The sequence below is a fragment of the Hemitrygon akajei genome, chromosome 14 (assembly GCF_048418815.1).
Source record: "Hemitrygon akajei chromosome 14, sHemAka1.3, whole genome shotgun sequence".
In the NCBI taxonomy this organism is placed as follows: Eukaryota; Metazoa; Chordata; class Chondrichthyes; order Myliobatiformes; family Dasyatidae; genus Hemitrygon; species Hemitrygon akajei.
This window is the reverse complement of record NC_133137.1, coordinates 23,318,370-23,331,298: the sequence shown is the minus strand read 5'-3', so window position 1 is coordinate 23,331,298 and position 12,929 is coordinate 23,318,370. Positions and strand designations below refer to the sequence as shown.

The window sequence follows — 12,929 nt, the reverse complement described above, 5'->3', positions numbered from 1 at the left end:
ATCAAACTTTGGCATAAAGAGCAGTATTAAATGGCACCGCCTGCAGCGTTCGGATATCCTGTGCCAAGTAACGAAATTCTATGAGATGAGGGGCTGCCCATTTTTTTCAGCTAACAACTGACACTGACAGGCTGAAAATGGTAATGAAGTAACTCATGACAAAATAGTGGAGTATCTTAGGATGATATGTAACTACTCCCTTTTAATTAAAATGTGTAAATCCTTCGCGAACAACAAGATGTTAATCACTGTATTTGCTATCGCTTTGACCTGGCACACTCTTGGCAGTGATACAACAGTGAAGCAACTGCGGGTACTGATTTTAACTCTTCTCTTTCCACCTACTGACTCCTTCCAGGATGTGTTGGTGGTGTGTCCGTATCAGACCTTTTGCACTGGCTGTGCCATATCTGCTGCAGGAAACAAGAAGAAGCGAAGCCTTCTCGCTAGCCCCCTCCCCACACAATTTTTTATTCCGGCGTCTTTCTCTTCCTGACGAAGGGTCTCGGCTCGAACTGTCGACTGTTAATTCATTTCCATAGCTGCTGCCCGACCCGCCGAGCTCCTCCAGCAGTTTGAGTGTGAGATGCTTTCGAGTTTCGGCATCTGTAGCTTTTCTCGCGTTTCCAGGCAATGTGCGGCTGGACAAACTTGGGCAACACACACAAAATGCTGGTGGAACGCAGCAGGCCAGGCAGCATCTGTAGGAAGAAGCGCTGTCGACGTTTCGGGAGCACTGACGAAGGGTCTCGGCCCGAAACGTCGACAGCGCTTCTTCCTACAGATGCTGCCTGGCCTGCTGTGTTCCACCAGCATTTTGTGTGTGATCCTTGAATTTCCAGCATCTGCAGATTTCCTCGTGTTTGCTGGACAAACTTGGGTTATTTTCTCTGGAGCTTCAGAGGCAGTGGGGGGGGGGGGGGGGGGAGAATCTGATAGAGGTTTGTAAGTTACGCGAGGCATAGATAGTATCTGTTTCCCAGGGGTGAAATGTCGAATACCAGAGGGCTTGCATTGAAGGCGAGAGGGGGTGTGATGGGCAAGTTCTTTACTCAGGGTGGCGGATGCCTGGTATGGTGACAGAGGCAAATGCATTAGAGGCTTTTAAGAGGCGTTTAGATTGGCACACGGATGCGAGTAAGATGGAGGGATGTGGACATTGTGTAGGGAGGAGATCTGGTTTTCAGTTGGTTCGGCACAACACTGTGGGCCGAAGGGCCTACTCCTATGCTGTACTGTTCTATGTACAACGAACAAACATCTTGTGCGGTGAGAAAGGGTTACACTTCCAACGGCGACATCTCAGGGACCTCGTTGCGCGTTGTCAAATTAGGGACGGCAGCGAATTAACCGAGGGAGAATTCCTGCGTGCCTCTCCTTCCGTCCCTAGACTTAAATGTTTTGATCTTGACTGGCCCAATAATTGGATCAGTAGCGGTCTGGCTGAGGAATTTTAATGAGCTAGTTAGTAGCGCCTGGTGTTTGCGGGCAGTTTCCTCGTTGGTGAAGATGGTTCTGGTGGCGAGTTTAGTGGTGCTCTTGGTGGCCGCCGTGATGGGACAGGAACAGACAGGTTGTTCGGATTCTAGTGCTTTGTAGCTTCAAACTGCGGCGTGCTCTGTTCCCCAGTGTCACTTTCCTTTTCATTTCAGCTCTTCCGCCAGGTATCGCGTACTCCTGCGGTAATTCTACCCTGACGGTCTTTGTAGAGACAACTGTGTTAGCTGGCGCTCCTGCCTCGCTCCTGCGGCTGGGAACCTGCCCTCCCTCCGGCTTTAAATCTCCCCACGTTATCCTCTTCCAGTATGGACTCCGGGATTGTTGGGGCGGTCGGCTGGTGAGTGTCACTCTTCCCTGCTTTAGTCAAACCCCAGTTTGCCTGCCTTTCCTGACTGTTTCCCGTTTTGTGTGTTTTTTTTTTCGATCAGATATCGGATACGGAGATAATTTTCTGGAACTACCTGAAATTTGAAGAGAGCCCAGCCCTTGGGATGAATCGGCCACGACTCAACGCTCGCCTGGAATGTCGTTACCCCGTGTAAGGACTCCGCGCGGCAGCGAAACCCCCATCGCTGTCTATTCGGTCAAGTAGCTAACGTGGAGCTCGAGTTTGTCTGATTTATAACTCAGTGGGATAGAGGCAACTTGTGATGGGGCAATTTGGTTAAAAATGGGAATATTTATACTACTCAAACAGAAAGGATTTTGCAGTTGCTGGGAAATCTTGAGCGCCACTGGCAACGTTGGAGGAACTCGGCAAGTCGGACGGTGTCTCTCAAGGGGCGTTTCGGGGCGAGGCTCATCATCAGTTTTGATGAAGGGTCTTTGCCTGAAACGTTGCCTATTCACTCCCCTCCACTGATGCCTCCGAGAGAGCCACAACCTTGTAGGGTTTGGAGGCTGCGTGCCCCAATGACCCGGAGAGCTAAATTGGCTTGAATCGGGGCTTTTTACTTCGTATCTTGGTAGGGTCACCCATGCCAAACAGATCAAAGGGTAGAGGCCAGACTAAGAGTGGTCCACCGGTCCTCCAGGTTCTGGGGGTTCAGCTCAGGGCTGACAACCCTGACTGGTAAAGTAAAACTGTTAGCGAAACGGCAATGAAGAATCCTTCTACGTCTGAGTGTGACGATATTCCCAAGTCCACCCCCGGGTCTGGCGTGACTGACATTGGTGAAAACCGAGAGGAAGCTACGGACTTGAAAAAAGCCCTGAACACCAGAGATGGAAGACTTCATTGGTGCCCCACAATGGGCATTAAGTTTAGATGTTGCCTGACCTTGTGAGTTCCTCCAGCATTTTGAGTTATCCTGTTTTAACCAGATGTTTGGTGTTTAAATTTGCCAATGAAACTCCCTTTGAATTGATGACTCCTCTCTCCCTAGGAATGAGGTACCGATGCCTGAGACAACAGTTCCAGTTACTGGTGTACTATCCGGAGAGGGCAAACTGATCTTTTCCATGAAGATAATGACAGGTGAGCTTTGGTTTAGATGGTGGCATCTCCTGTACCATGTACCTTGAAGTGGCAAGACTTCAATTCTACCTCTTGCACTTCTGTGCTTGGAGTACCTGGCCTGCTGGCCTTGCATGGAATCGTCCTGGTGGTGTTTAGATGATCTTGATGTACTGGTCAAGTACAGTAATGTTCAACTATTGATCTTTCAAATAGGTCTATGAAGTAGGTGGATGTTGTATACCTGGGTTTCCAGAAGGTGTTTAAATGCCACATGAAAGATTTATCCATGAGCATGCATGGAGTTGGGGGCAGTTTATTAGCATGGAAGGAGGATTGGTTCACCAGTAGAAGGCAGAGTTGGCTGTTTCTCTCACTGAGCAGAGTGCTGCTGGGGTTGGTGCTGGGCCTGCCACTGTTCACAACGTACATGATTTGGAAGAGGGATCCAAGTGTAGCCCTACCTAAATTTGCCGATGACATAACATTTAGTGGAAAAACAAATTGTGAGGAACTTCTGGAGATAGAGTAGATAGTTAAGGGTCTTGCAGAGGGAGTACTGCTTGGGAAGGACAAATAAGTGATCAGGTTTTTAAAATGGAGAAAGATTGCAGTATGTTCTTGTGCAGAGGGATTTGGGATTGCATGAAAGTTGGTTTGTAGATATCAAGAAGGCAAATGGAATGCTGACTTTCATTACTGGAGGGATTGAATTTAAGAGCATAGAAGTTGTGCCACAGCTGTACAGGGTACTGGTAGGCCACTCCTGGATTCCTGTGTAGTTCTGATCTCCTTGAGAAAAGATGTACTGGTGTTGGGTGTGAGGCAGAGGAGGTTCATCAGCTTGATTCTGGAGGTGTGGCTAACTACTTAGGAGAGACAGAGTTAACTTCACTTCGGACAGCCCAAGATTGGCTGTGAAAGGAGGGTTGGGCATTGGGATTAGCAACCACAACCTGTAAAATCAGCTACAGAAGTTCCAAAGACCTCATCCCTGGAGAGGAAGGATCTTTGATGGGCTCCACCATGGGACAGCTTCAAACTGGCCCAGGACTGGGGAGTCTGAGCTGCTGTTGGTGGCCTATGCCTCAGGAGGGGTGATGAGCTGAAGAAGTTGTCTGGGGCTATGCTTGCTAGAATTTACAGAATTACAGAGGAGGATTTACAGAATTGTATAAAATTATGAAAGGAATAAATAATAGTGACAGGAAAGTTGTATTATGTGCAACTAAAACTAGGAGACACAACCTCAAGATTAGCACAGGTGAGGAGAAACCGCTTTTCCTACGACAGTGAATGTGGAATTCTCTGCCCAAGAATGTAGTAGCGGCTACCTCACTAAATATATTTAAGACAAGGTTTTGCATAGCTGGGGAATTAAGCATTATGGGAGGAAAATAGGCAGGTAAATGGAGCTGAGTCCATGACCAGATCCACGATGATCTTAACAGATGGTGGAGTGGGTTACTCCTGCTCCTGCTATCCTTGAGGTGGGGGACTAGGGTTACTGCTGCTTTGGTCCAGTTGAGTAGTGTCCTTTTCTGCACTGCCTTTGCAGTAGAGAGGCCGTGACTGCATTCTTTACCCTTGTTTGGCTACTTTCTTCTCTCAGTTGCACTGTTTGTTGTTCCTGCAGCTAGAAAGCTCAATGAACACTGAGGGGAATGCTCATCTAAACAGTTGTCTGGCTTGGCCTCTAGCTGGAAATACTCGCCTCGAGTCTAATTCGATGTATTTTTCATCTGCAGCAACTCGCGGGGTGATTGATAACTTCGTGGCCTAAGGTAGAAGGCGTCAATTTTAGAAAACCTAGTGCATTTATTTTTCAACACAGTCCCCTCCTACATGTACACACTTAGTCCAGCGGTCGTGGAGCATACGGATCCCTTCCTTGTAGAAGTGGTCCACAGCGGGGGTGATTGATAAATTCATGGCCTAAGGTAGAAGGAGATGAGTTGTATAGTTTTCATTACATGCAGGTGCAGTTCAACTCTGAGTAAAAATGCAGAAAGTTTGAAGTTAATAACTCATCTCCACGAACTTATCAATCACCCCCTGCTGTGGACCACTTCTGGAGGTCCAAGATGCCGACTTCTACAAAGAAGGGATCCGTATGCTCCACGACTGCTGGATTAAGTGCGTAAATGTAGGAAAAATAAATGTGCTAGGTTTTCTAAAATTGACTCCTACCTTAGGCCACGAACTTATCAATCACCCCTGCTGTGGACCACTTCTACAAAGAAGGGATCCGTACTCCTCGTAGTTTGTCTGGCTGGAACCAACACTTTGGATTAAACCCTGACTTTTTTTTTGCCCCCTGTTGTAGGGATAACTTGTATGTAGCCTTGTAGCAAAATCCTAATGATACAATTTCTGCTGCAGATGACTGGGCTGCTGAACGGCCAGATTCTCTGTTCTTCCTGGGAGCTTCCATTAACCTACAAGCCTCGGTCCTTGCCACATATCACCAAGCGCTTCGCCTCTACATGGAGGAATGTATTGCCACACCAACGAGCTCACTGGGAAAGTCTCCGGAGAACTATAGCATCATAAACAATCATGGGTAAGAGTGAAAAAGTAGAATCACTTGATTGGTTGTTAACTTGACGGTGTCTTGCATACAAGACCACAGGACATAGGAGCAGAATTAGGCCATTTGGCCCATTGAGTCTGTTCCACCATTCCATCATGTCTGATCCACTTCCTTCTCTGCCCCAATCTCCTGCCTTCTCTGTGTCCCTTCATGCTTTGACTAATCAAGAATCTATCAGCCTCTGCTTTTTAAATATGCTTAATGTCTTTGACCTCCAGAGCTGCTTGTGGCAATGAATTCCACAGATTCACCACTCTCTGACTAAAGAAATTCCTCCCCATCCCTGTTCTAAATGCACATCCCTCTATTCTGAGGCTGCCCTCTGCTCTTGGGCTGCCCCTCCATAGGAAACATTCTCTCCACATCCATTCTATCAAGGCTTTTTGACACACAATGTTTCAGTGAGACCCCCCCCCCCCCCCAACCCCCATTCTCCATTCCAGTGAGTAGAGGCCCAGAGCTATCAAATGCTGCTCATACAATGAGCCTTTCAATCCTGGAATCATTTTTGTGAACCTCCTTTGAACCTTCTCCAATCTCAGCACATCCTTTCTTGCATAAGGGGCCCAAGGCTCCTCTCATTATTCCAGGTGAGGCCTCAACAGTGTCTTATAAAGCCTCAACATTGCATCCTTCTGTTTGTCTTCTGCAGCTGTCTAACTGATGGGAAAACTGGAAACTCCAAGTTCTTGCCCAGAAATGATGGGTCACTCCTTCAGTTTGTTGTGCAGGCATTTAAATTCAACAGTCGAGAGGATGCTGATGTGAGTTGGAAAAGTTGTTCAAGTCTAACGGGGAAGAAACTCTTTATTGGTCAATATAACTGACAGGTGTTTTGAGTTTCTTTTGGCATCGTATCAGAATGCATTAACATCGATTAAACAGATTCTGACCACTTTATGAATCTGAGCAAATGTAGTATTTCAAATCATTATATACACAGTGCAAGAGTTAACATGAACGGCACTGCATTTTATCTTCCAGATTTTCATCCACTGCAAAGCCTTGGTGTGGGACCCCAAGTGGGATGACCTGTTGCACAAAGCTTGCTCTTTTGACCAGCAAACAGAGAGGTGACTAAGATTTTCAATTTGGTAGACTCCAGCAGTCTGCTTTAAGCTTGATATTATGAAGTGAAGTTCCCCTTGCCAACCCACCTACAAAATCACCAAATTGCCTTCCCCAAGTTCCAATTATTGATGTTTTAAGTTTGCTTTATTTTTTTTCTTAGTTGGCAGCTTTTGGATGCCCCATTACAAAGCTCCGTGTGTGACTGCTGTAATGCGGTCTGCCAGCCTATCCAGTCCCGTCATAAACGATCCAAAGGTAATATTCCCATTTCTGACGATGGTTTGGATATTGGCTTTCATGACATTACAATAATTTCTCATTTTTTAGAAGCGGAGACCAGTGTTGGTCACGTAATCAAAGTGGGTCCCTTGAGAGTAATCAGCAAGCAATCTAGATCCAAAACATTGGGTAAGAAACAAGATCTAAATTTTGTTTAATATTACATTTAATTTTATTTTAACCTAGTACTCATCTGGATTTATGGAATCAATGACACTAAGACTTCAAGATCAAATTTTGGATAGATCCATTAAGCAATTCTTGACCGACTTTTTTCTTTTGCAGAAAATCAAAGGGTTCTGCTTTTGGCTACACCATTGATAGCTTGTGTTTTGGGAATTGTGCTTCTATTCCTGTATAAATGGAAGATCGGGCATGTACAGCATAGCTGTTGAAACAGCAAAGGCTGAATTGCAGACAAACTTAATCCTAACTGGATTTAATGCTGGTGTTTGAATAAAGTCACATTTTGCAGACTTGTGCATAGTTTCCAGTTTTTAAAAAATGTTTATTTAGCCCTTAACTCTGAGTGGAGTCATCAGGACGCCATCGTGACTTTTTTTAAGCAGGCTTTCTTATTTTTACGAGGCTGAGTTGCTAGCTCAACGCTCAACCCAGCACAGATGGAAAGTGTGCAAGGGAGCCAGTTCCCAGTTTTGGCTCTGTTTAATCAATCTACCTTTCGATCAGTGAACTTTACACTATTTGAACGGAGGCTTGTTTCGTTACAAACTTTCGGCCAAAGTTCTGAGTACTTTAATCTTGCAACTAATTGTTTAATATTGGATTAGTTCCTTTTAAATAAGCAGTTCTTATGACTATTTGCAAATATTTGCTGTAAGGCCTAGTTTGAACATCATTTGACTCTGATTATGGCTAGCCCTGGGCCATGACTCCTAGCTACTAACACCAGGCCGCTGCCTTCTATGCGGGCACATCTCTGGCACTGCAGGAGATCTCTCTTCGTGAGCAACCTTAAACTTCCTGCTGTCTCTCAGATTTACAACCAGCACTGTCCTGAGAGGCCCATTGTTTGTTTGCTTCTACCCCCTTACTCCTATCATTCCTCAATTCAACCCCTCCTTCCTGGGAGATTTAGCTCAAAGGACCTACTCTGCACTGTCTCAAATAAATAAATTTCCTTTATTTTGGGTTTTCTGGAATTATATCTCAGTACCATTCTGATAATGAACCTTGGAGAAATAGGAGCTTGTAGCTGGGGCATTTTGCAAGTAATGGTGGACCTTGCACAATGGTGTGCTGGTTCTCAGCTGCCCATTGGACATGGCATATTTTACAACATTCCTTCTAAGTCCCAGTCTCTAGGAAATTCTGCTTGTAAATTGGAGTTCCTGGTTCAGTAGATTAAAGGCATTAAATGATTAATGGAGTTGATTAGATTTTTGAGTTGGTATAGAATCAGTGGGCTGAATGGCCTCTGATAGCATAGGGAGATGTACAAAAGTTGCTTTCAAGTAATCTTGTCCCCTTGGGCTGCTGGTTGGTATTAGTGTTTTACTACAGGAACAGGCCTTTTTCGGCCCACAATGTCTAAGCACATGATGCAAATTAATCCTATCTGCCTGCACATTGTGTATATCCATCATTTTCTGGTTGTTTATGTGTACCTAACTGCTTCTTAAACATTACTATTGTGCCTGTTTCTATGTATACCCAAAAACAAACTTGCTTTGAATCTCCTATGCCTGATAGTATTTTGTATTTCCATCCTGGAGAGGGGGAAGAAACACTTATCAACCCTTGTCTGTGCCTTGTGTGATTTTGTATTGTCTATCAGTTTACTGCTTGGCTGCTGATGCTCCAGAGAAAACAGTCACAGATTGTTCAGCTTCCTCAGTTAATGCTCCCTAATTCAGGCTACACCCTGAACTTTTTCTGTGCCTTCCCTCCTACAAAGACCCCATGTCCTTCGTGTAAGGTGGTGATCAGAACTGTGCACAATACTCCAGATGTGACCTAACCCAAAGTTTTATATACAGCAGCAACATGACTTCCTATCTCCTATACTGATGTGTATGTGGTATGCCTTTTTTTAAAAAACCACACTATTTGTGCTGCCACTTTGAGAGCTTATGAATGTGCACGCCAAGATCCCACTACGTATCACTAAGTTCTCTGCCATTTGCTGTGGGTTCCTCTTACAGCTGACCTCCCCAAGGTGCAACACCTCACACTTGTCAGGAATTAACTCTATCTGTAACTTCTCTGCCCACATTCCTAACCAGTCCTTTGACAACCTTCCTCAACTATCTATAACTCCTCCAATTTTTGTGTCATTTGCAACTTTCTAATCAGCTTATCTATGTTCCTGTCCAAATCATTCATATCAAGGTTCAAATATGCCAACATAGTCCGATTGTGTTTATATTTAGAGGACTCCTTTCTCTTATAGAATCCAAGTTGAAATGACTTCAGCATGGCAAATAGCAGCATAAGAGTAACCTGGGACAATGTTTAATTACTATATTAAAAAAAACAATTGTACATCAACACGTTCCAATTTCATAGTGTCAATACTCTGAATGTGCCCCTCTGCCTGGTGTCAGCTCCAATATAATGTGTCGATTTTCAGAATCCAACAATAAGTCAATCAATATCATCAGAACTTTCACCTTACTCACCTTACCTGATGCCTGTTAAGAGTCTGGAAGTAAATATCCAACTGAGTGTTCAGTAATACAAAAAGAAACACTATTGATGGGAATACTCTGAAGTCAGGCAGCATCTGTGAAGGGGGAAATCTGAGCTAACTTAGATTAGTGTCCTTTCATCAACCAGAGAACTTGAGCTGTGTTCCACATGCATTTCAAGTATTTACATTTTTGAATATCTGCAGTATTTTTTGCCGCAAGCTCAATTTAAACACAAATGAAAATGCAGAACACACTCTCCTGACATTAGTTCAAATTATTACAGGTTAATCCATGAAATTGAGATTTGCTGAGGCTAAAAATTGAAATTGTGGGCATGTCATCATTCATCATTGTCATGTGCTGTCATATGATGTGGGGGATCATGGTCTCCATGACCATGATTGTCCTTGCCAAGTTTTTCTACAGAAGTGCTTCGCCATTGCTGCCTTCTGGGCGGTGTCTTTACAAGATGGGTGTCCCCAGCCATTATCAATACTCTTCAGAGATTGTCTGCCTGGCATCAGTGGTCGCAGAACCAGGACTTGCGATATGCACCAGCTGCTCGTAGGACCATGACCCTGATTGGTAGGGTGAATAAGCAGTTGCTACACCTTGCCCGAAGGTGACCCGTAGGCTAGCAGAGGGAAGGAGTGCCTTACACCTCTTTTGTGGAGACATATCTTCATCTAGAGATAGATAGGTTTCCATATTAGGTTGTACTGTAACACTGCAGGGTCTGGCACGTGGCCAAGTGGTTATGGCATTGGACTAGCAATCTGAAGGTCGTGAGTTTGAGCCCCAGCCGAGGCAGCATGTTGTGTTCTTGGGCAAGGCACTTAACCACATATTGCTCCACCTAGCTGAAAAAGGGTACCAGCTGGGGGTTAACCTCACAATGCACTGGTGTCCTATCCAGGCGGGGGAGTCTTGTACTCTCAGTCGCTTCATACCATGGAAACTGGCATAAGCACTGACCTGATGAGCCTATAAGGCTCGGGACAGACTTTAACTTTAATTAACTCAATAGGGTAACTGCAGCTCAAGCAATTCTTTCCTGCTAAACATTAAAAGATTCTTTCCCCTGAGCCACACTGCACTGGACAGGAAGGAATGGTTGCTTTTGTATGTGTCATGCTGACATTTCAGTTTATTTCCTTTTTTTTTGCAGTTTACTACCTCCATCTGTTTTCATTGAAAAAAATAGTTTACAGGAAGCTATTGTAACTTTTATGTATGTTTATAAATCTCCATTTAGATATATTTTTAATTGCTTTTTCAGGATCAGGCTGGTAGGGGTGAGACCCACACCTAGTGCCTATCCCAACTTTCCTTGAAATGGAGATAGTGAACATGCCCTGTCAAGTTGCAGTAATGGCTCAAAGGAGTAGATTAATGAACCATTTTAGAATTCAACAGCATAGGATGCATCTGGAGTCAAATATGGATCCGATGGGGCAAAAAGAGCAGATTTCCTTCCCCAGTGCTGATGGAATACTTTGGTAGCTTTGCAATCTTGGTAACTAAGCAGTAGTTGTTTACAGAATTCCAACTTATGAACCAAATATAAATCCCACCATGCCATAGTGGAATTAAGAGTTCTAGTTCAAAGTAAATTTATTATCAAAGTGTATATGTCGCCATATACAACCCAGAGATTTGCTTTCTTGTGGGCATGCTCAGTACGCCCAAGAGCCATAATAGATTCAATGAAAGACCACACCCAACAGGGTGGACGGACAACCAACCTGCAAAAGACAACGAACTGTGCAAATACAAAAGGAAAAAGGAAATAATAAACAAATAAGCAATAAATAGAGAACATGAGATGGAGAGGCCTTGAAAGTGAGTCCATAGGACGTGGGAACAGTTTGGTGATGGGGTGAGTGAAGTTCTCCCCTCTGGTTCAAGAGCCTGATGGTTGAGGGGTAACAACTGTTCCTGAACCTGGTGGTGTGAGTCCTGAGGCTCCTGGATTTTCTTTCTGATGGCAGCAGCGAGAAGAGTGATGGGAGTCCCTGATGTTGCTTGCTGCTTTCCCGTGAGAGTGATCCACGTAGATGTGCTCAACAGTGGGGAGAGCTTTACCCATTACCTTTTGCAGGACTTTCAATTCAAAGGCATTTGTGTTTCCATACCAAGCTGAGAAGCAACCAGTTAATATTAATATATTCTCCACCAAATGTCTACAGAAGTTTGTCAAAGTTTTAGATGTCATGCCAAATTTTTGCAAACTTCTAAGGGATTAGGGGATTTGCTGTGCCTTCTTTGTAACTGAACTTGTGTGCTGGGCCCAGGACAGATCCTCTGAAATGATAACACCGAGGAAGTTGAAGTTGCTGACCCTGTCCACCTCTGATCCCTCGATGAGGACTGGCTCATGGACCTCCTGGTTTCCTCCTGAAGTCAATAATCAGCTCCTTGGTCTTGCTGACACTAAGAGAGAGATTGTTGTTGTGGCATCACTCAGCCAGTTTCTCAGTCTCCCTCTTATGCTGATTTGTCTCCACATTTGATTTGTCCTATGACAAAGTGGCATCCACAGCAAATATAAATATGGCATTAGAGCTGGGCTAAGCCACACAGTTGTCGGTGTAAACGGAGCAGAGCTGGGCTAAGCAGACAGCCTTGAGGTGCACCTGTGCCAATGGAGATCGTGGAGGAGGTGTTGTTGCCACTCCGAACTGACTGTGGTCTGCAAGTGAGGAAATCCTGGATCCAATTGCACAGGGAGGTATTGAGGTCAACCTTATTGCTTAGTTTTGTGAGGATGATGGTATTGAATGTTGAGCTGTAGTCTGTAAAGAGCATCCTGATGTATGTACCTTTTCATTGTCCAGATGTTTCAGGGTTGAGTGAAGAGCCAAATGAAATGGAACCTGCCATGGACCTGTTCTGCTAGTTGGCAAATTTGAGGAAATCCAGGTCATTGACGTGATTCAACGCCAAACTCTCAAAGCACTTCATTACAGTGGATGTAAGTGCTACCAATGATAGTCATTAAGGCAGGTTATCATGTTCTTCTTAGACACTGGATAATTGAAGCCTTCTTGAAACAGGCGGGCACTTCAGACTGCCAAAGTGAGAAGTTACAGATTTCGGTGAACACTCCAGCCAGTTGATCAGCGCACGTCTTTAGTACTTAGCCAGATGCTTTCTGCGGTTCCACCCTTCTCCTGTCAGCCTCGGTGACTGAAATCACAGGGCCGTCACGGGCTGTGGGAGTTCGTGAAGGTTCCTCCATATTTTGAAGGTCAAAACAAACCTAAAAGGCATCAAACTCAACAGCAACCCTGTTGTCACCCATGTTGCTTGATCTCACTTTACAAGAGATGACAGCATTACAGCTGCCAAGCATCTTTCAGTGGTTCAAATTTAG

At 44.7% G+C, this 12,929-nt stretch overlaps 1 protein-coding gene across 1 annotated transcript; it reads left to right on the top strand.

Moving 5' to 3' along the window:
• Nucleotides 1-1,443: 1,443 nt before the first annotated feature.
• On the top strand, nucleotides 1,444-7,375 carry LOC140738969 (zona pellucida sperm-binding protein 3-like). The gene is made up of 10 exons (XM_073066973.1): nucleotides 1,444-1,573; nucleotides 1,653-1,837; nucleotides 1,929-2,038; nucleotides 2,886-2,977; nucleotides 5,339-5,519; nucleotides 6,202-6,313; nucleotides 6,534-6,622; nucleotides 6,781-6,875; nucleotides 6,948-7,028; nucleotides 7,185-7,375. Exons 1-10 carry the CDS (start codon nucleotides 1,510-1,512, stop codon nucleotides 7,292-7,294), a joined length of 1,119 nt encoding a protein of 372 aa, XP_072923074.1. The 5' UTR covers nucleotides 1,444-1,509; the 3' UTR covers nucleotides 7,295-7,375.
• The last annotated feature ends 5,554 nt before the right edge of the window (nucleotides 7,376-12,929 follow it).